Source organism: Sparus aurata, chromosome 1, assembly GCF_900880675.1.
Source record: "Sparus aurata chromosome 1, fSpaAur1.1, whole genome shotgun sequence".
NCBI lineage: Eukaryota > Metazoa > Chordata > Actinopteri > Spariformes > Sparidae > Sparus > Sparus aurata.
Window position 1 is genome coordinate 794,658 of NC_044187.1, and position 19,592 is coordinate 814,249.

At 48.8% G+C, this 19,592-nt stretch overlaps 2 protein-coding genes across 5 annotated transcripts; both read right to left on the reverse strand.

Moving 5' to 3' along the window:
- Positions 1-758: 758 nt before the first annotated feature.
- LOC115583102 (calpain-2 catalytic subunit-like) lies at positions 759-5,714 on the reverse strand. The gene is made up of 5 exons (XM_030419556.1): positions 5,345-5,714; positions 3,656-3,725; positions 1,227-1,348; positions 1,023-1,156; positions 759-936 (listed from the first exon to the last, which is right to left on the reverse strand). The coding sequence occupies exons 1-5, from the start codon at positions 5,579-5,581 to the stop codon at positions 759-761; spliced, it is 741 nt and encodes a 246-aa protein (XP_030275416.1). The 5' UTR covers positions 5,582-5,714.
- Positions 5,715-9,326: 3,612 nt separating this feature from the next.
- LOC115582984 (calpain-2 catalytic subunit-like) lies at positions 9,327-19,263 on the reverse strand. Of its 4 annotated transcripts, none has more exons than XM_030419307.1 (21): positions 18,478-19,263; positions 17,310-17,379; positions 17,095-17,213; positions 15,339-15,472; positions 14,558-14,726; positions 14,376-14,459; positions 13,411-13,496; positions 13,209-13,283; positions 12,943-13,103; positions 12,315-12,484; positions 12,127-12,138; positions 11,576-11,787; positions 11,453-11,489; positions 11,307-11,372; positions 11,167-11,224; positions 11,020-11,084; positions 10,834-10,902; positions 10,527-10,605; positions 10,160-10,276; positions 9,560-9,618; positions 9,327-9,445 (listed from the first exon to the last, which is right to left on the reverse strand). In XM_030419307.1, the coding sequence occupies exons 1-21, from the start codon at positions 18,715-18,717 to the stop codon at positions 9,422-9,424; spliced, it is 2,106 nt and encodes a 701-aa protein (XP_030275167.1). In that variant the 5' UTR covers positions 18,718-19,263; the 3' UTR covers positions 9,327-9,421. The 4 variants fall into 4 exon arrangements, 3 of the variants coding, with proteins under 3 accessions (XP_030275167.1, XP_030275158.1, XP_030275181.1); XM_030419298.1 differs by having other exon boundaries at positions 11,307-11,393; XR_003984291.1 differs by lacking the exons at positions 9,327-9,445; positions 10,527-10,605 and having other exon boundaries at positions 11,307-11,393.
- Between the last annotated feature and the right edge of the window lie 329 nt (positions 19,264-19,592).

The window sequence follows — 19,592 nt, forward strand, 5'->3', positions numbered from 1 at the left end:
TGGAGGGGCAGGAGCAGGAGTATCTCTGCTACACCGTCTGCTTCCCTCTCCTCTGGATCTGTCTCTGCTCCTCCTCCTGCTCCTCCACAGGTGGGAGGCGCCTCACAGTCTGGACACCTGGACTAAGAGAGGAGGAGCTGACAGGTGGAGCAGCTACAACACCTGCGGGTCACCTACTCATCACTCCAGGCTCCAGTCCACTCCACCTGACCCCAGGGGTTCCTGATCCGGATCAGCTTCTCCATGTTGCCACGGTACTCCACCTGCAGCCAATCACACGCAGAGCAGAACAATGATTGACACCTGTGGCCGTCAGACAGCTGAAGCCCCGCCCCTCAGGTCAGCTTTGATAGGTGCTTCCATAGACACATACACACAGACGCCTCACTGAGCGGGTCGGCCCGCTGCTGCGATACGTCGACGTCGCTGCCATCTTGGATGTGGCAGCTCCGACCCGTGAACTAATACAAGTCAATGGGTGCTTCATAAACATGCTGCAGTTAGCCACTCCCACTGCAGGGGGTGTGTCCTCTCACCTGGGCTGTACCTGTCACAGAGTAGGCGTGGCCTTTCACCAGCTTCTGTCGGGTGACTGCCTCTGAGTCGGCTGAGCTGGTGATCTGCAACAGAACCACATAATCACACATTCAGAACCAAAATCACCTGAGCCCACACAGGAAGTGATGTCACTAAAAACTGAGCCCCCATGTTGGACCCATATGGCGCCATGTTGGACCCTGTGTGGTTCCTCCAGGCGCTCAGCTCACGTCTATGGAGCAGCCCATCAGTGAGCCGCGGCTCTGAGCCTTCTGGATGATGTGGAACAGGTGCGGACTGGGTCGACTCAGCTCGTGGACCTCAGCGATTCCTCCGGTGAAATCCTCGAAGCCCTCGGTGGTGGATCCTCCGGACAGAGCCTCGTAGCTTCCGTTCAACCTGCGATGACATCACAGTGATCTCACCTGTCACCTTCACTGTGTGAACCGCTTGGTCCAATAACATCTGGAGTGTCAGTCTCTTACTTGGCGTAGGCTTTCTCCAGCAGAGCGCTCCAGAACTCCCTCCCCTCCGCTGAGTGGACAAACAGCAGCTCTCCATCTTTGGCCGGAAGACGGTCGTCAATCACCACGTCAACCCACTCACCAAACTGCCAGAACTACAGACAGAGAGACCGTTAGACAGACAGACAGACAGACAGACAGACAGAGAGATTTCTACCCGTGTACCTGGAAGTGGAAGATGCCGGCGTACTCTCCGTCCCTGAAGCTCTGTCCATGTGGGACAACTCGAGCCAGAACCTCCTCGTTCAGAGTCAGAGAGGCGATGGCAGCAAGCAGCCAGCAGTCACCTGCATGGACAGAGAGGGAAACAGCTAGCTTAGCGTAGCATCAGCACTGGAAGGAGAGGGAAACAGCTAGCTTAGCATCAACATTGGAAGGAGAGGGAAACAGCTAGCTTAGCATCAACATTGGAAGGAGAGAGAAACAGCTAGCTTAGCATCAACATTGAAAAGAGAGATAAACAGCTAGCTTAGCATCAACATTGAAAAGAGAGATAAACAGCTAGCTTAGCATCAACATTGAAAAGAGAGAGAAACAGCTAGCTTAGCATCAACATTGGAAAGAGAGGAAAACAGCTAGCATAGCATCAGCACTGGAAGGAGAGGGAAACAGCTAGCTTAGCATCAACATTGGAAGGAGAGGGAAACAGCTAGCTTAGCATCAACATTGGAAGGAGAGGGAAACAGCTAGCATAGCATCAGCACTGGAAGGAGAGGAAAACAGCTAGCTTAGCATCAACATTGGAAGGAGAGGAAAACAGCTAGCTTAGCATCAACATTGGAAGGAGAGGGAAACAGCTAGCTTAGCATCAACATTGGAAGGAGAGGAAAACAGCTAGCTTAGCATCAACATTGGAAGGAGAGGAAAACAGCTAGCATAGCATCAGCACTGGAAGGAGAGGGAAACAGCTAGCTTAGCATCAACATTGAAAAGAGAGAGAAACAGCTAGCTTAGCATCAACATTGGAAGGAGAGGGAAACAGCTAGCTTAGCATCAGCATTGGAAGGAGAGGGAAACAGCTAGCTTAGCTCAGAGCACTGATTTTAACGAGCAACACTGAATGCATCATCTGTCAGGCTGCTCCGCCTTCATGCTGGAGGATGTTGTGGGCGTGGAGCCTGCAGATACACACTACACAACACTACACTACACACTACACTATCACGTATGTTTGTATTCACAGTTATTGGTCCAGTTCAGGTTCTGTTACTGGTTCTGTTATTGGTCCTGTTCAGGTTCTTTAACTGGTCCTGTTCAGGTTCTGTTATTGGTCCTGTTCAGGTTCTGTTACTGGTTCTGTTATTGGTCCTGTTCAGGTTCTTTAACTGGTCCTGTTCAGGTTCTGTTATTGGTCCTGTTCAGGTTCTGTTACTGGTTCTGTTATTGGTCCTGTTCAGGTTCTTTAACTGGTCCTGTTCAGGTTCTGTTATTGGTCCCGTTCAGGTTCTGTTACTGGTTCTGTTATTGGTCCTGTTCAGGTTCTGGAGTCACACAGCTCCGACTGTTCTCAGTGTCTTCTCCCTTCCTGTATGAAATAACTGGACCTGTCTGAACTCGTGCTGGTGACTCAGGAGGTTCTTTGAGGCGGAGGTCTGTGTGACTGTGTTCAATTACAGGAACCGGTTCTTCCAGTGCGACGGGCTGCACACACAATAACACTGATCTGAGGCTGGAGGACACGCAGAGTTTCTTCCAGTAACAGATCAGAACCGCATCATCATCAGTCCAGCTTCATGACGCTGCACGGACGGCGTTTACAAGACGACTGACTTTCTGCTACTATAATTCAGCCGTGCTGCGTTTACTGTCAGCCGTGCTGCGTTTACTGTCAGCACTGCTGCATTCACCGTCAGCACCGCTGCGTTCAGTGTCAGCGCCTCTGCGTTCACCGTCAGCCGTGCTGCGTTTACTGTCAGCACTGCTGCGTTCACTGTCAGCAGTGCTGCGTTTACTGTCAGCACTGCTGCATTCACCGTCAGCGCCGCTGCGTTCAGTGTCAGCGCCGCTGCGTTCAGTGTCAGCGCCGCTGCGTTCAGTGTCAGCGCTGCTGCGTTCACCGTCAGCACTGCTGCGTTCAGTGTCCGGCTGCTGCGTTCACCGTCAGCGCCGCTGCGTTCACCGTCAGCACTGCTGCTACAGACCAACAGATCAGATGAGCTTCAGCTCTCTGCTCTGATTGGCTGGACTACAACAGTTTACTGAGCAGTAACATATTGATCCATGACGACAGACTAATTCTGTTCAACACGCCTCATGTCAGTGGTGCGTATGTGATCAAACGGGTCAGCCCGACAGTTCAGCTGGTGGTTCGTGGGCCACACCCGGCACTGAAGCGACCTCCGAGCGGCCCGGCACTGTTTAGCAGTTTGACTCCGCCTCCATCGGCGAGTGTTGGTGTCATAATGGCCACACAGCAAAGTGACGTGTCCCATGTGTAGTCAGTTCTGTGCGGTGCTGAAGATCCAACAGTGACAATCAGACTTTGTGGACAAACTGAGAGTGAAAGTTTTGACTCAGCCGTGTGGTTCTGGTCCAACATGGCCTCAGCGGCCTGGCCTGTGAAAACAGATACATGGTGTCGGTGTTGTTCTCACCCAGAGCCCCCTGACAGATGTCGGTTCTGGACGCTCCAGAGATGATGAACTCGGGGTCAGAGGTCAACTCCTGCACAGGAAACAAGAAACACATGCTGCAGGTTATCGTCAGTGTGAATGAGGTGGGTTTGGATCCAGGCAGGATGACCAGAACTGACTCACTGGACCCGGTCCTCCAGAGAGCTGTAGGACGTGGTTATTGGACTAAAGCTCTCTGGAGGACCGGGTCCTGACTGTGACGTCACAGAGGGTCAGACTGCAGCTCAGGACATCGACTGGACCGGTTCTGAAACCTTTGGTGAGCCAGAATTATGTGAACATGAGCCCGGGTAAAAAACAGCAGAATCCTCTTTAAAGTAACAGAAGATGCTAAACAGGGAGAACAGGAAGGACCACATGATTCCAAGATGGCCGCCCCTCACTTCCTGTTGTATTTAGTGTTTTGTTTACAGGAGACGTTGACACAAACTGTGTACTAGTCCTTTAATCAGGTGACGGGGTGCTACCAAGCTGTGATTGTCCGGCTGAGTGAAGGTGAGAGAGTGGGCGGGGTTTAAACAAGGAGAACAGGTGAGCTGTTCAGGAGGGCTCACCTGTTAAAGGAGCAGTGTGAAGGTTTAATATGTCAGTAAGATGATGTCATCACACAAAGTCAGCCTGTCAACAGCTGCTGGAGCCAGAAGAACCGGTTCACCTGTGTGTGAGTGAGTGAGCCACGTGAGCACACCTGAGCGTCCGGCAGGTTTTATGACTCTGAATATGTTTTGAATAAATTACGAACACTTCCTGTTTGGTCCGTTTGGTTCTGGTTCTGATAAAACAGACGGCTCATCTTCAACGTTCACTCTGAACTGAGATATGAATCGTTTCCAGATTAAAATTAAAGACCCGCCATGACTTCACTTCAGTTGTGCTGCCAGTCCAAACCCTCTGATGACATCACTCATCAGGCTCCGCCCCGTTTAACCACAGCTCCAGTGAGAAGGTCCGACTGTCTGTGACCCAACACACTGAAGGACATCAAAGAGACGACGGCTGTCTGTCATCTGTCATCTGTGACCTGCAGCAACATGTTCCTGTGAGGGCTCTTCTGATCTGATTGATCTGATCTGATCTGATTGATCTGATCTCATCTGATTGATCTGATCTGATCTGATTGATCTGATCTGATAAACTTGTTTCAGGCTAAGCAGGTGCGGCTGTTTATTCTACAGGAAGCTACACACACCTTTAACCGAACTCCATATACAAAGTCATGATTTTTAACTCCTCCCTCTCAGGAAACATGATTAACTGAGTAAAGGAATGATAATCTGACCTCTCTGGTGACGCCGTCGGATCGTCTTCACTTCGGCTACTTATGTCTCCATGTGAGCGGGTCAGACAGATTATTGATGAGAGGAAAGTTTCGATCCTCACTCAGTCTGTGTCGATCTGCTGCACTAAAATCACTTTTTCTTAAATCAGGTCTGGTGTGGTGTTACTTCTGCATCATCAGCTCATCAATGGAGCGAGACCAATAGTCAATCATCAATAATCCAATCCTTTTAGACTGATGACGTCAGTGAAGTGAACTAATAAAAAGTTGAGCTCAGCTTTAAATTGCACTTTTTTTAAATGAAGTCTGGTGTGTGTTGATGAGTCTGTACCAAACTTCATAAGAATAATGAATGTTTTTATCTCACTGACCGTCGGTCTCTGCCAGGACACCCCCCGGACCTTGTAGGAGTTCGGGCCCAGTTCGTTGAAGCCCAGTGAGGACGGCAGCGCCGGGAACGACTCGTCCTGGAACAGACGGCCGGACTCGAAGCAGCGCTGCCGCAGAGCCTCGTAGTCCTGGTTCAGGTACTTCACCGCCTGGCTGTTGGTGCCGATGCCCTGGTTCTTCTCCCGGCGGTGCTGAACGGCGGCCGCGATGCCCGACATGCTGATTGTTCTGGAGCCTGGAGGGTCTGGAGGTTCTGGGAAGTCCTGGAAAGTCTGGAAAGTGTTGGAGTCGGAGAGTGTTGAGGCTGCAGGTGACTGATGCCAGGAAGGGCGCGGCGCCCTGCTGGGATTAAAGAATCAGCCACACAGGTGCGACTTCCGGTAGGTGCCTTCATAATAAAAGTGTTATTGTCAGCACGTAACTATAAACAGCTGTTTGTGATCGACAGCAGTCCGTAGATATTTAACATTCACCCCTACTGTCCCAAACTTCCGCCTGTCACTAAACTAACAGAAACAGAGACACTCAGCAACACACGTGCCTTTATTGTGAAGGCTGTGTGGCGGAGTTCCGGTGTCGTTGTGTGAAACCTTTCAACATGAAGCAGGAAGGGAGTTTCATGTTGGCTCCAGACTAAACTCACAGAAAGTTCATTCTTTAGAACTGGTACACTACCTGTCTCTCTACCTGTCTGTCTCTCTACCTGTCTGTCTCTCTACCTGTCTCTCTACCTGTCTGTCTCTCTACCTGTCTGTCTCTCTACCTGTCTCTCTACCTGTCTGTCTCTCTACCTGTCTCTCTACCTGTCTGTCTCTCTACCTGTCTGTCTCTCTACCTGTCTCTCTACCTGTCTGTCTCTCTACCTGTCTGTCTCTCTACCTGTCTCTCTACCTGTCTGTCTCTCTACCTGTCTCTCTACCTGTCTGTCTCTCTACCTGTCTGTCTCTCTACCTGTCTGTCTCTCTACCTGTCTGTCTGTGTGTGTATGTGTGTGTGTGATGGAGAAAGTAATCGGATACTTTCCTGCAGTAACAGTACTGTCCCCTGTGATGTCATCACCTGATGGTGACATCATCAGTGGTGTGCAGCATCTGTGGGGATTTTAATATTGATCTGATTCATTCAAGTCACCACAAACCATCTGAAGACTTCATCAATACCATGAAGAGTTTACACAGCTCACCGTGACACACCGACAGCAGGGCAACAACTGATCAATGACATCAGTGACCACATACCAACAGTGACTACAAGACGGCTCAGCAGAACCTTTACATTACAGCGTGGATGTGCGTTGTCTCCGGTCCTGGACAGTGACTGACAGGTCCATGTGAGGGCAGTCTGTCCCCGGATGAAGAGGAGTTCAGGTTTACTCAGGTTGAGTTTGAGGTGATGAGCAGCTGTCCAAGCAGACATGATGCAGACATTCAGAGATGATGCAGACATTCAGAGATGAGCGTCACAACGTGGCTGTTGGAGGAGGACGAGGGGAAAGAGAGGAACAGTTGGTGTCGTCAGCAGAACAGGGGTCAGAGAATCCATGTGAAGTGACTGCAGAGCCTCGTCATCTAGTGTTAGTGGAAACAGAACCGGTCCTGATACTGAGCCTTGAGGGACACCAGTTTCCAGAAAGCAGGGTTTGGACAAGGAGCCGTTCCATGTGACCTGACAGGTGAGATTTGTCATCACCATCATCATCTTCATCGTCATTATCATCATGACAACATGACTTCAGATCAGATCAGCTGTTCTCTGCCTGCAGCTTCTCTACACTTCTTTGTTCTCATCTTAATGATCACCAACGTCATGACGGCCTGAAGATGATACAGAAATATAAATATTTGTAAATAAAATGATGATCACAATATATTTGTTTAACTTCAGACCTGCTTCAAACCGTCTAGTGTTTTCTGGTGTGATCCAGGTCTCGGTGAGGACCAGGAAGTGGAGAGTCTGCAGGGAGGCTCAGGCTGAAATGGAGTCCGCCTAGTCGAGTCCGAGACTGCAGACTGGCAGTTCCACAGCCCCCCCAGTACTTCAAGTCCAGTACTGGTGGAGAATGATGGAAAGCAGAGATTGGCTGGATTACAGCCTCCAGCGATGTGGCTCCAGTTAAATCTTCTCCAGTTTGATGTCCTGACTGGGATTGTGTAAAGTTCATGGCTACAATCGGCGGTGGACAGCGAGTTACTGTGACTGCCTCTACAGACTCCTGCAGAGAGACTCCCTCAGTCTTGGTTCTGCTGTCCTGACGCTGCAGCTGATGCTGTACGGATCAGAACTTATGTTCTAGATTGACCTCAGCAGGTTTGGCTCCGCCCTGCAGTCAGGCCGATTGGTCACATCTGACTGGGTAGAAACTGCCTGTTAACACTCGGCTTCAACAGTCTCACAACATTTTACCTGAAAAACATCCCGACAGGATAATATATGCTAACACCCTCACAGAATAAACACTGGATCTAAATCCCTTCTTACTCACCAGTAGTAGTTTCACAGCTTCTGTTTGCTGGACAAAATGTAACACGCTTTTCATTTTATCATGATTATGGTCCAAATAATTTAACTTTCTATTTTGTTTTGTTTTCAGCTCAGAAATAAATCTGCATTAATTTTTTCATTTTGTGGTTTAAAGGAAACTGCAGTTTGGTTTTAAGAAGTTTTCTCAGAAATGATGAATTTCTCTTTTTTAGACGATTAACAGACGTCGATCATTTGTTGTATGAAAGATTTAAAATGTCAAATCAAAGTGACACAAAACATGACCCTGTTTATTAAAGGTGATGACTCACTTCCTGTTTATTCAACGTGAATGATGATGCACTTCCTGTTTATTAAAGGTGATGACTCACTTCCTGTTTATTCAACGTGAATGATGATGCACTTCCTGTTTATTAAAGGTGATGACTCACTTCCTGTTTATTCAATGGGAATGATGATGCACTTCCTGTTTATTAAAGGTGATGACTCACTTCCTGTTAATTAAAGTTCAATGATGACACACTTCCCATTTATTAAATGGTGAATGATGACTTACTTCCTGTTTATCAAAGGTGAGTGATGACACACTTCCTATTTATTAAAGGTGAGTGATGACGCACTTCCTGTTTATTAAAGGTGAGTGATGACACACTTCCTATTTATTAAAGGTGAGTGATGATGCACTTCCCGTTTATTAAAGGTGAGTGATGACGCACTTCCTGTTTATTAAAGGTGAGTGATGACACACTTCCTATTTATTAAAGGTGAGTGATGACACACTTCCTATTTATTAAAGGTGAGTGATGACTTACTTCTTGTTTTTAAAAGGTGAGTGATAACTCATTTCCTGTTTATTAATGGTGATGACACACTTCCTGTTTATTAAAGGTGAGTGATGACTCACTTCCTGTTTATTAAAGGTGAGTGATTACTCACTTCCTGTTTATTAAAGGTGAGTGATAACTCATTTCCTGTTTATTAATGGTGATGACACACTTCATGTTTATTAAAGGTGAGTGATGATGCACTTCATGTTTATTAAAGGTGAGTGATGACTCACTTCCTGTTTATTAAAGGTGAGTGATGATGCACTTCCTGTTTATTAAAGGTGAGTGATGATTCACTTCCTGTTTATTAAAGGTGAGTGATTACTCACTTCCTGTTTATTAAAGGTGAGTGATGACTCACTTCCTGTTTATTAAAGGTAAATAATGACGCACTTGCTGTTTATTAAAGGTGAGTGATGAAGTACTTCCTGTTTATTAAAGGTAAATAATGACGCACTTGCTGTTTATTAAAGGTGAGTGATGACACACTTCCTGTTTATTAAAGGTGAGTGATGATGCACTTCCTGTTTATTAAAGGTGAGTGTTGACTCACTTCCTGTTTATTAAAGGTAAATAATGACGCACTTGCTGTTTATTAAAGGTGAGTGATGAAGTACTTCCTGTTTATTAAAAGTGAATGATGACACACTTCCAGTTACTGATGATGATTTTATTTAAACTTCGTTTTCATTCAAATCAACAGGAACAGACATCAGAAAACTCCCAGCATGCACCTGGAGCAGGCGGCTGTCAGTTGATGGCGAGGCAAAGCCACTGCAGGAAGAGAAGAAGAAGAAGAGTTCAGTGATGATGTCAGGGGACCAGTAAGAGTCCACTGCAGGTCTGTATACTGGGATTACTGGCCCAGAACCAGTCAGACCAGTTTACCTGCTGCAGGTCCAGTTGGATCTTCCCCTGGTTCTTCTTGTCCAGAGTTCTGAACATTTCTGTTGGAGAAAAAATTGAAAACTGTTTTTCAACAAAACAGTGTAATCGTTGTGCTTGTGAAAGAGGAAGAGGAAGAGGAAGAGAAGAAAGAGGAAGAGGAAGAGGAGGAGGAAGAGAAGAAAGAGGAAGTGGAAGAGGAAGAGGAGGAGGAAGAGAAGAAAGAGGAAGAAGAAGAAGAAGGGGAAGAGGAGGAGGAAGAGAAGAAAGAGGAAGTGGAAGAGGAAGAGGAGGAGGAAGAGAAGAAAGAGGAAGAAGAAGAAGAAGGGGAAGAGGAGGAGGAAGAGAAGAAAGAGGAAGAAGAAGAAGAAGAGGAAGAAAGAGGAAGAGAAAGAAGAAGAAGAAGAGGAAGAGGAGGAAGAAGAGACACGTCGTCCATCTGTATTGGCAGTCATCAGGTCACACTCAGACGTCTGAGCTCCTCTCGTGTCAGAGTGTCCACGTGAAGGTCGGGGAGTCTGGATGGTGCTGATGGAGCGTCACTGGACCCGGGTCGGGTCTGTGTTCTGTTCTGATGTTAACGTTTGAATGTTTGAGACTCACTGAAGAGCAGCTCCAGGCGGATCAGACAGCCGACGAAACAGTCAAAGTCGATGGCAAAGCTGGAGTCAGCGTACCGACCCACGATCTCCTGGATCACGGCGCTGTTCAGCTGGAACCCTGAACACACACACACACACACACACACACACACACACACACACACACACACACACACACGGTGGATCTTTAAAGAACCCACAGAATTCCTCTCAATGTCTCCTTTCTACTCTTATAGGGTGTGAACCCACTCAGTGAGTTCTGGAACCCTAACCCGCTTAGCACCCAGAACCGAAGAACCCCTGCTAGAACCACCCGGAGAACCCAGAGATCCTCCTAATGAAGGCTTGATCAGCAGTGTGGTTCTGACCTGCTTCAGCCAGCGCGGCTCTCATCTCGTGACTGCTCATGGAACCAGAACCATCTGAGTCGTGACTCTTAAAGACCTCCTACAGAACCACAGAACCACAGAAGAAGTTTGACTCAGCATCACAGAACTCTGGACCCACGTCTGACAGCGTGAGGAGGATTCAACGTGAACTGTGATTGGACCCGGACATACGTGGTACCTGGACAGAACTCAGTACAAGTTCAGTACTTGAGTAAATCTACTTAGTTACATTCCACCAGGTAACTGAGTGGTTACTATGGTGACAAGGTGCTCTGAAGTTCCTCACCAGGTATTTCTGGATCTTTGTCCACACATGGTGAAACTCCAGCAGACCCAGTTTACCGCTGCCGTCCAGCTGGAGACCAGTTAAAGGTCCAAGTCACAGTTATTGATCCGGATCAGATTGATGGGTCAGAGGTCACAGTTATTGAGTTATTGAGTATTGATCAGTGTGTTCTGGTGTGAAGGATACATCCAGCAGGCTGATGATGCTGCGGCAGGTCTGCAGACTGAAACCATCACTTTTCACATCAGATCCTTCAAACAGACGACACACAGGTGAGTTCAGGTGTGAGACACACACACACACACACACACACACAGGGTTGTGTGTTCTTACTCTGAGAGATGACCTTGTCCAGAACGTGTTGGAGCTCGAAGGCAGAGATCTCAGAGTCCTGTTGGACAGAGAGGTCGGACTGTGACGACCTGTCAGCTGATCGGGAGGTTTAATGAGAGGAGAAATAAAACCCGTCTTACGTTTCCAGAGATCTGAGCAAAGAGACGCTTGAAGTGCGGATCCACGTGATCGCGCCCGACGTCCGGCTGGAAGGAGATTGACACATGCTGAGTTCAGATGTTAGAAGTCGAGTCTGAACGATGAAGAATCACAAAGAGTCACAAACCTCCTGGATGTCAGCGTCCAGGTCCCCCTCCATCGGACTGAAACACAGAACCAACCGGACTTCTTACAGAGAGTGTGTGTGTGTGTGTGTGTGTGTGTGTGTGTGTGTGTGTGTGTCACTGACCTGGTGTGCGCCTGCTTCTCGGTGAACACCCTCAGGATGAAGCTTCCTTTGCGGTGCGGTTGGAAGGTGGACGGGATGATGGCGTACTCTCCCGGCGGCAGCTTGAAGCGTTCACACACCTCCCTCAGGTTGATAAAGTTCTGACTGCGAGCCGCCGCCGCCCTCCTCAGCAGGACATCCGGGCCCAGGTGGACCTTACTGCGTCCTTTATACTGACCACAGAAGAAGAAGTGAGCGTGTGGCTCAGGCAGCGTGAACACTGTAACTGTAACAGTACAGCCCCACAGCTGAACTCTACATCAGTAAAAGTAATCAAGTACTAGGAACTAAATGTACTTAGAGTATGAAAGTGAAAGTATAAATCATGGATCCTGTCACTGTTGTTTTCAGAGCTGCACTTTATACTCAATCTGAAAAGTAACTAGTAACTGTAACTATCAGAGAACATGTAGACTTTACTGAAGTACAGTACTTGTGTAAATGTACTCAGTACTTCTGAGTATGTGTACTTCTGATACTCAGGTTTGTGTGAGTGCTGAAGGTGAACCGACCTCATCAGGAACCTGTGAGAGAAACACACACACACATAAAAACACAGTTTTTTTCTCAGCTCAGAGTACTTGTGTACTTGTGTACTTGTGTACTTGTGCCTCAGTGGGATTTTAAATTTCACATCCTGAGTACTTTTCATGGAGGTACTTTTTTGTGTGTTATCGTGTGTATTTCTGTGTATTTGTACCTGGTAGATGGCAAATCCAATGGTGTTCAGGTCTCGACCGAAGCGTCTCTCCCTGCGAGCGTCTTTCTGCATCAGACCAATCAGGACGGTGCAGCCATCCTTGCCGTCGTGCGGCTCGTCGTCGACGTCCTCCAGGCGGATGAAGAACTGAAGGTTGGAGCAGAACGTGGCTGCAGAGAGACACGAGGTCAGAGTGTGTTTATCTACAGAGCTAGTGTAAGCAACGTCAACGTTGGCTAGTGTTAGCAACATTAAAGCAACATTTAAAGCTTCACACTGGTGCTCCTGATTGGTCAAGCTGTTTCCATGTCAGCCAATAATATGTGGTGGTCAGAAATTATTGTTCTGCTGCTGTCGACAGTCAGACATGAAGAAACATCTCAGCATCAACACAGCTGAGCCTCAGCCAGTCGGATGCTAACGCTAATGCTAACGCTAGTTTTCTCACTGCAGAGGCACATAGATGACAGCTGTTACCATGGTAACTGGTAGTGTCAGCTGACACCTCAAAATGTCCAGAGGACGAAAGTGTAAAAGACGGATGACGCAAACAAGACTGAAAGTGAGAAACTGGGTTTGACTGAAGCTAATCGATGCGTCCAGAGCCGGACTGACAGCGGTTCTGTACCCGGATAGTTCCTGCAGCCTCCGGCCGTAGAGCCGACCCTCCACACTCCTTCAAACTCGCCGTAGTTCCAGCGACTGAACTCTTCACTGCTCAGCGTGTCGGGTGTCAGGTTACAGATGTCAAGGCGGGAAAACTGACGCAGGAAGTCAGTGTAGGACATCCTGCAGAGAGGAGACGAAGACGCTTACAGAAACATGTTGACAGCGACAAAACCCTGATAACTGACTGGCTGCTGTCAGACTCTCTGAGGAGGTCAGTGAACGCACCAGAACTCTCCATCATCAGCAGCGTGATCCAGCCTCTTCTTCTCCTCCGGCTCCAACCCGTCCCACTCCCTCGAACTGACACAGAAACACAAACATCAGACTGTCCCTGAACGCCTCATCCAGGACACACACACACACACACACACATACACACACACACACACAGCCACACAAACAGGTCAGTGTGAGGACCTGGACTCACTTGTCGCTCCAGGCTCCGGTCCATTCCACCTGACCCCAGGGGTTCCTGATCCTCAGCAGCTCCACAGGAGAACCAAAGTGATGAACCTGCAGAACAAAATTTACTTAATATTCAGGACAGGAGCCAGTCCACCCGCTGGTCCAGACCAGGAAGGAACCAGTCCACCTGCTGGTGCAGACCAGGAAGGAACCAGTCCACCTGCTGGTCCAGACCAGGAAGGAACCAGTCCACCTGCTGGTGCAGACCAGGAAGGAACCAGTCCACCTGCTGGTGCAGACCAGGAAGGAACCAGTCCACCTGCTGGTGCAGACCAGGAAGGAACCCGTCCACCTGCTGGTGCAGACCAGATGGGAACCAGTCCACCTGCTGGTGCAGACCAGGAAGGAACCAGTCCACCTGCTGGTGCAGACCAGGAAGGAACCAGTCCACCTGCTGGTGCAGACCAGGAAGGAACCCGTCCACCTGCTGGTGCAGACCAGGAGGGAACCAGTCGACCTGCTGGTGCAGACCAGGAGGGAACCAGTCCACCTGCTGGTGCAGACCAGGAGGGAACCAGTCCACCTGCTGGTGCAGACCAGGAGGGAACCAGTCCACCTGCTGGTCCAGACCAGGAAGGAACCAGTCCACCTGCTGGTGCAGACCAGGAAGGAACCCGTCCACCTGCTGGTGCAGACCAGGAGGGAACCAGTCCACCTGCTGGTGCAGACCAGGAGGGAACCAGTCCACCTGCTGGTGCAGACCAGGAGGGAACCAGTCCACCTGCTGGTGCAGACCAGGAGGGAACCAGTCCACCTGCTGGTGCAGACCAGGATGAACCCGTCCACCTGCTGGTGCAGACCAGGAGGGAACCAGTCCACCTGCTGGTGCAGACCAGGAGGGAACCCGTCTTCAACAGCTTCCTGTTATTCCTCCTGATGCAATAAAAGAAAAAACGGAGTGTCCAGTCTTTCCCCAGAATTCCTCACCTGCCTTGCTGCTGTGATGGAGTAGGCGTGGCCTTTAACCAGCTTCTGATGAGTGACGGCCTCCGTCTCATACGAGCTGGAGATCTGAGGAACACAGTGTCAGAGAAACAGGAGAAGCTAATAGTGTTAGCATTGTAATCATAAGCAGGGCTTCTGAATCATGCGAGTGTCTGAGAGTTTACGTCGATTGAGCAGCCGAGCAGCGAGCCGAGCTTCAGCGCCTTCCTCATGATGTTAAACAGGAAGGGCGGAGCTTCCTTCAGGTCGTAGCTCTCGGAGATTCCTCCCGTGAAATCCTCAAAACCCTCGATACTGGACCCTCCAATCAGAACCTCGTAGGAGCTGTTCACCCTGCAGGAGACAGAGGATGGAGAACGGTACCGGCAGATGATGTGAACACCTCTTACAGCTGTGGTCAGCCATGGTTCTGTGGTCTGAGATGGACGGGTCCATTTTACTACATAATCTTTAATGTCTTTGGATCCGTCCTCTCTCACCTCCCAGCGATGTGTTGTTATTTTTACTGAGCTGAGACTTTAATGACCCGGCCTGATGTTTACTGTTCAGCTGGACAAAGAGCCGAGTCAGCGGTTCTGTTTGTTTAACAGGCAGGTCCGCCCTGAGTACACACACACACACACACACAAACACACACACACACACACACACACACACCCCGCCCTGTCAGACGTTGACTCACCTCCTCAGACTTTACCTATAACACTGACACAGGAGCTCTCAGTCGTATCTCATGGTCATCATCAGCCGTGCTAACAGCTCTGTGAGGCTGCACTGTGAGCTAAATGCTAACATGCTGATGTGCAGCAGGTACAGTTTTAATTATATTAGCATGCTAACATGAGCTAGTTGTCTGTCAGCAGCTGAGGCTGATGTGACCTGATGGCGACACTACATGGACAGTTCCTGCGGTTCATCCTGAGGGAACATGAGCGTGGCTCTTACTTGGCGTAGGCTTTCTCCAGCAGGGCGCTCCAGAACTCTCCGCCCTCCGCCGAGTGGACGAACATCAGCTTTCCGTCTCTGGTGGGCAGCCGGTCGTCCACGACCACGTCCACCCACTCCCCGTACTGCCACAGCTGCAGGTATACACAGACAAACATGATGTCACTTCCTGTGGAGGCTCCACCCACTCCTGTCCTGCCTGTGTGTCCTGAGTGTGTTTAGTTGGAGCTCCATCTGAAAGCCTGATGGTTTTTCTCAGGTGTTTCTCAGGTAAACGTGTGGCCTGCAGTGGACCAGTGACAAGCTGCTGGATGGATGAGAGGCGCTGATGAGTCATCAGAGCAGAACGCTGAAATATTAACTGTCTGTGACGTACACAGCGGATCAGCTGATCTGTGTCTCAGAGCAGCTGCTCTCTGAGGACGTCCATTGTTCTCAGCAGCCACACATGATGGAAACTATTCGACCCGCCTCCACAGGAAGTGATGTCATCAGCGGCAGCTGTGTCTGGATTTGTGTTCCTCTGAGGGAGAGAATAACTTGTCCCTGCGAAGTTCTGGTCATGTTGTACAGCTGGAAACATCACAGACTGTCTGGTTCATCACGACCCAGAACATCACTGGTACCATCTACAGAACATCACTGGTACCATCTACAGAACATCATTGGTACCATCTACAGAGCATCATTGGTACCATCTACAGAACATCACTGGTACCATCTACAGAACATCACTGGTACATCTACAGAAATTCACTGGTACCCTACAGAACATCAGTGGTACCATCTACAGAGCATCATTGGTACCATCTACAGAGCATCATTGGTACCATCTACAGAACATCACTGGTACCATTTACAGAGCATCATTGGTACCATCTACAGAACATCACTGGTACCATCTACAGAACATCATTGGTACCATCTACAGAACATCATTGGTACCATCTACAGAACATTACTGGTACCCTACAGAACATCACTGGTACCATCTACAGAACATCATTGGTACCATCTACAGAACATCACTGGTACCCCACAGAACATCACTGGTACATCTACAGAACATCATTGGTACCATCTACAGAACATCATTGGTACCATCTACAGAGCATCATTGGTACCATCTACAGAACATCATTGGTACCATCTACAGAACATCATTGGTACCATCTACAGAACATCACTGGTACCCCACAGAACATCACTGCTACCATCTATAGAACACCACAGGTACCCTACAGAACATCACTGGTACCCTACAGAACATCACTGGTACCATCTACAGAACATCACTGGTACCATCTACAGAACATCATTGGTACCATCTACAGAGCATCATTGGTACCATCTACAGAACATCATTGGTACCATCTACAGAACATCATTGGTACCATCTACAGAACATCACTGGTACCCTACAGAACATCACTGGTACCCTACAGAACATCACTGGTACCATCTACAGAACATCACTGGTACCCTACAGAACATCACTGGTACCCTACAGAACATCACTGGTACCATCTACAGAACATCACTGGTACCCTACAGAACATCACTGGTACCCTACAGGACATCACTGGTACCCTACAGAACATCACTGGTACCATCTACAGAACATCACTGGTACCCTACAGAACATCACTGGTACCATCTACAGAACATCACTGGTACCATCTACAGAACATCAGTGAAGTGAGGAATCAGCACAGAGTCCAGAGACACGGTTAATTAGGTGGTTAGTTTCACTTACCTGGAAGTGAAAGATGCCGGCGTACTGCGAGCTGAAGCTCTGACCCGGAGGAACCACTCTGTTCAGGATCGCCGGGTCCAAAGTCAGAGAGGCGATGGCAGCCAGCAGCCAGCAGTCACCTGAGACACACACACACACACACACACACACCTGGTCACATGATCACACCTGTTAGACGTCACACAGCTGTGCGTGTGTGTGTGTGTGTGTCTCACCCAGCTCTCCCTGACAGATGTCTGTTCTCTTCGCTCCATCAACAATGAAGCGAGGATCAGAACACAGCTCCTGATTGGACGAGACAGCAGGTGATTAGTGATGGTCATCATCATCATATCAATAATAATAAGTCATGTTTCTCTGATTTGTCTCCAGAACAAGATTCACACTTCATCGTGTTTCATTTTATTTCCAGTAACAGGAAGTGAAGAGAATGAGACGGAACCAATCAGGAGGAGGTGTTCAGATCCAGTCCTTCAGTAAAAGTACTGTTGGCCCGGCCCAGAGTCCTGTCCCGAGGAGAACCTGAAGGTCTCTCTACAGACCAGGTTCCTCAGCAACAACATGAAATCTAAAAGCTACAAACCTGAGAGGAAGCTAAAGTGAGAGAAATGGACCTGGTCACACCTGACAAGGTGCACACACACCTGACCAGGTGCACACACACCTGACCAGGTGCACACACACCGTGTTCATCCTTGTTGGGTTAATATTTACACGGACTGAGTCAGACTCTGATTAACAGGAGGTGGTTTGATTTTATCTTTAATATCTGTGGGCCGGCAGAAGGCTGCAGGTTCTGGCTCCGGCCCTGACGCTTGAGAGGCTGCACACAGGTGGGCGGAAGGATACCTGCTGTTTGCCAAGAAATAGTTCCAACACACGACTCCACCAAAACCACAAACGCTTCTGTCCAGGTTACATCAACCTGTTATTCAGTGAATTTAAAGAAGCTGCTGGATTCTGTGTGGACAGACCCAGGCTAGCTGTTTCCACCCACTCGCATTCTTTATGCTAAGCTAAGCTAAGAACACCTTGACTGTACTGACACACAGTGACACCTGAATGCCTCCTAATGACACACTGTTTCCTGAAATGTTAAATTATTCCTTTAATTATTAAAGTAAACATGTTTGCAGATTACAGATGTGTGTGTGTGTGTGTGTGTGTGTGTGTAATCGTCTCGACTTCCTCATTAAATCTCATCAAACAGGTCTGAGCCTTTGAGGGCTGATTCATATTAACCACATGTTTCAGTTATTAAATGTTTCAGTTAATAAATAATAAAACATGAATAATTAAACCATCTTGATGTTGATGCTGACCCAGAGGAGGTCTCTGTGTTAACAGAAGATTAAACATTGATGATGTCAGCGCTCAGCTCACCGCGGGACGTTTCCACTCCACCCCGATGGTTTTGGAGGAGTAGCGTCCCAGCTGGTTGTATCCCAGAGAGTCCCAGCCGGCGGGGAAGGTCGGGTCGCAGAACAGCGAGCCGGTCCGCAGACACTCGCTCCGCAAACGCTCAAAGTCCTGCTGGTTGAATGGGACAGCGTTGGCCCGACTACCGGCGCCCTCCTCCTCCCGGGCCTTCCTCCGGGCCAGTTCTGCTGCTGTGTTCGCCATCCTGAGAGTCTGATGAGAGTCTGTCAGGATCTAATTGAGATGAAGCTGCAGGTGCAAATGTTGTCTGAGGTGTGCAGTGACCCGTGTGTGTGTGTGTGTGTGTGAAATATAAAGGCAGTCAGGTGTAAGTGGGCGGAGCTTTGTTCCAGGTGAGGGAGCAGTGTGATATCAGTAGCTGAATTATTCAGTGAACAGTTGGATAAACACCTCAGGTGTCGACGCACAGACTGAACTCTGTCTCAGCCACATGTCACATGATCACCAGCTCTGACTCCTGATTGGCTGAGCAGGGTCTGGATCAAGAACCACGTCCTCGACCCTCTCATCAGGGACAGCGTGAGTCCGGACCTGATCGGCTGTGTGTGGACAAAAACCAGTAAAGACAGGATGAGGTCAAAGGTCAGACCAGATGTCCATCAGCCGTCTGTCTCCACCTGCTGTAGCCCTCCACACTGACCACTGACAGGTGGACCCACCAGACCAGGTCCAGCAGCAGGACGGGTCAGTACTGCAGGTTCTCACAGTTTTATCTTCTGCAGAGACATTAGAAGACTTTGATTTGAATCTTTCAGTCTCTTCAGGACAATTTCGAAAACCTTTTTCAGATTGCAGGCATTTTTTAAACTTCCTGAAGGTCCAGTTTACAGGACGCAGTTTACATGGCGTAGTTTACAGGGCGCAGTTTACATGGCGTAGTTTACAGGGCGTAGTTTACAGGGCGTAGTTTACAGGACGCAGTTTACATGGCGTAGTTTACAGGGCGTAGTTTACAGGACGCAGTTTACAGGACGCAGTTTACATGGCGTAGTTTACAGGGCGTAGTTTACAGGACGCAGTTTACATGGCGTAGTTTACAGGACGCAGTTTACATGGCG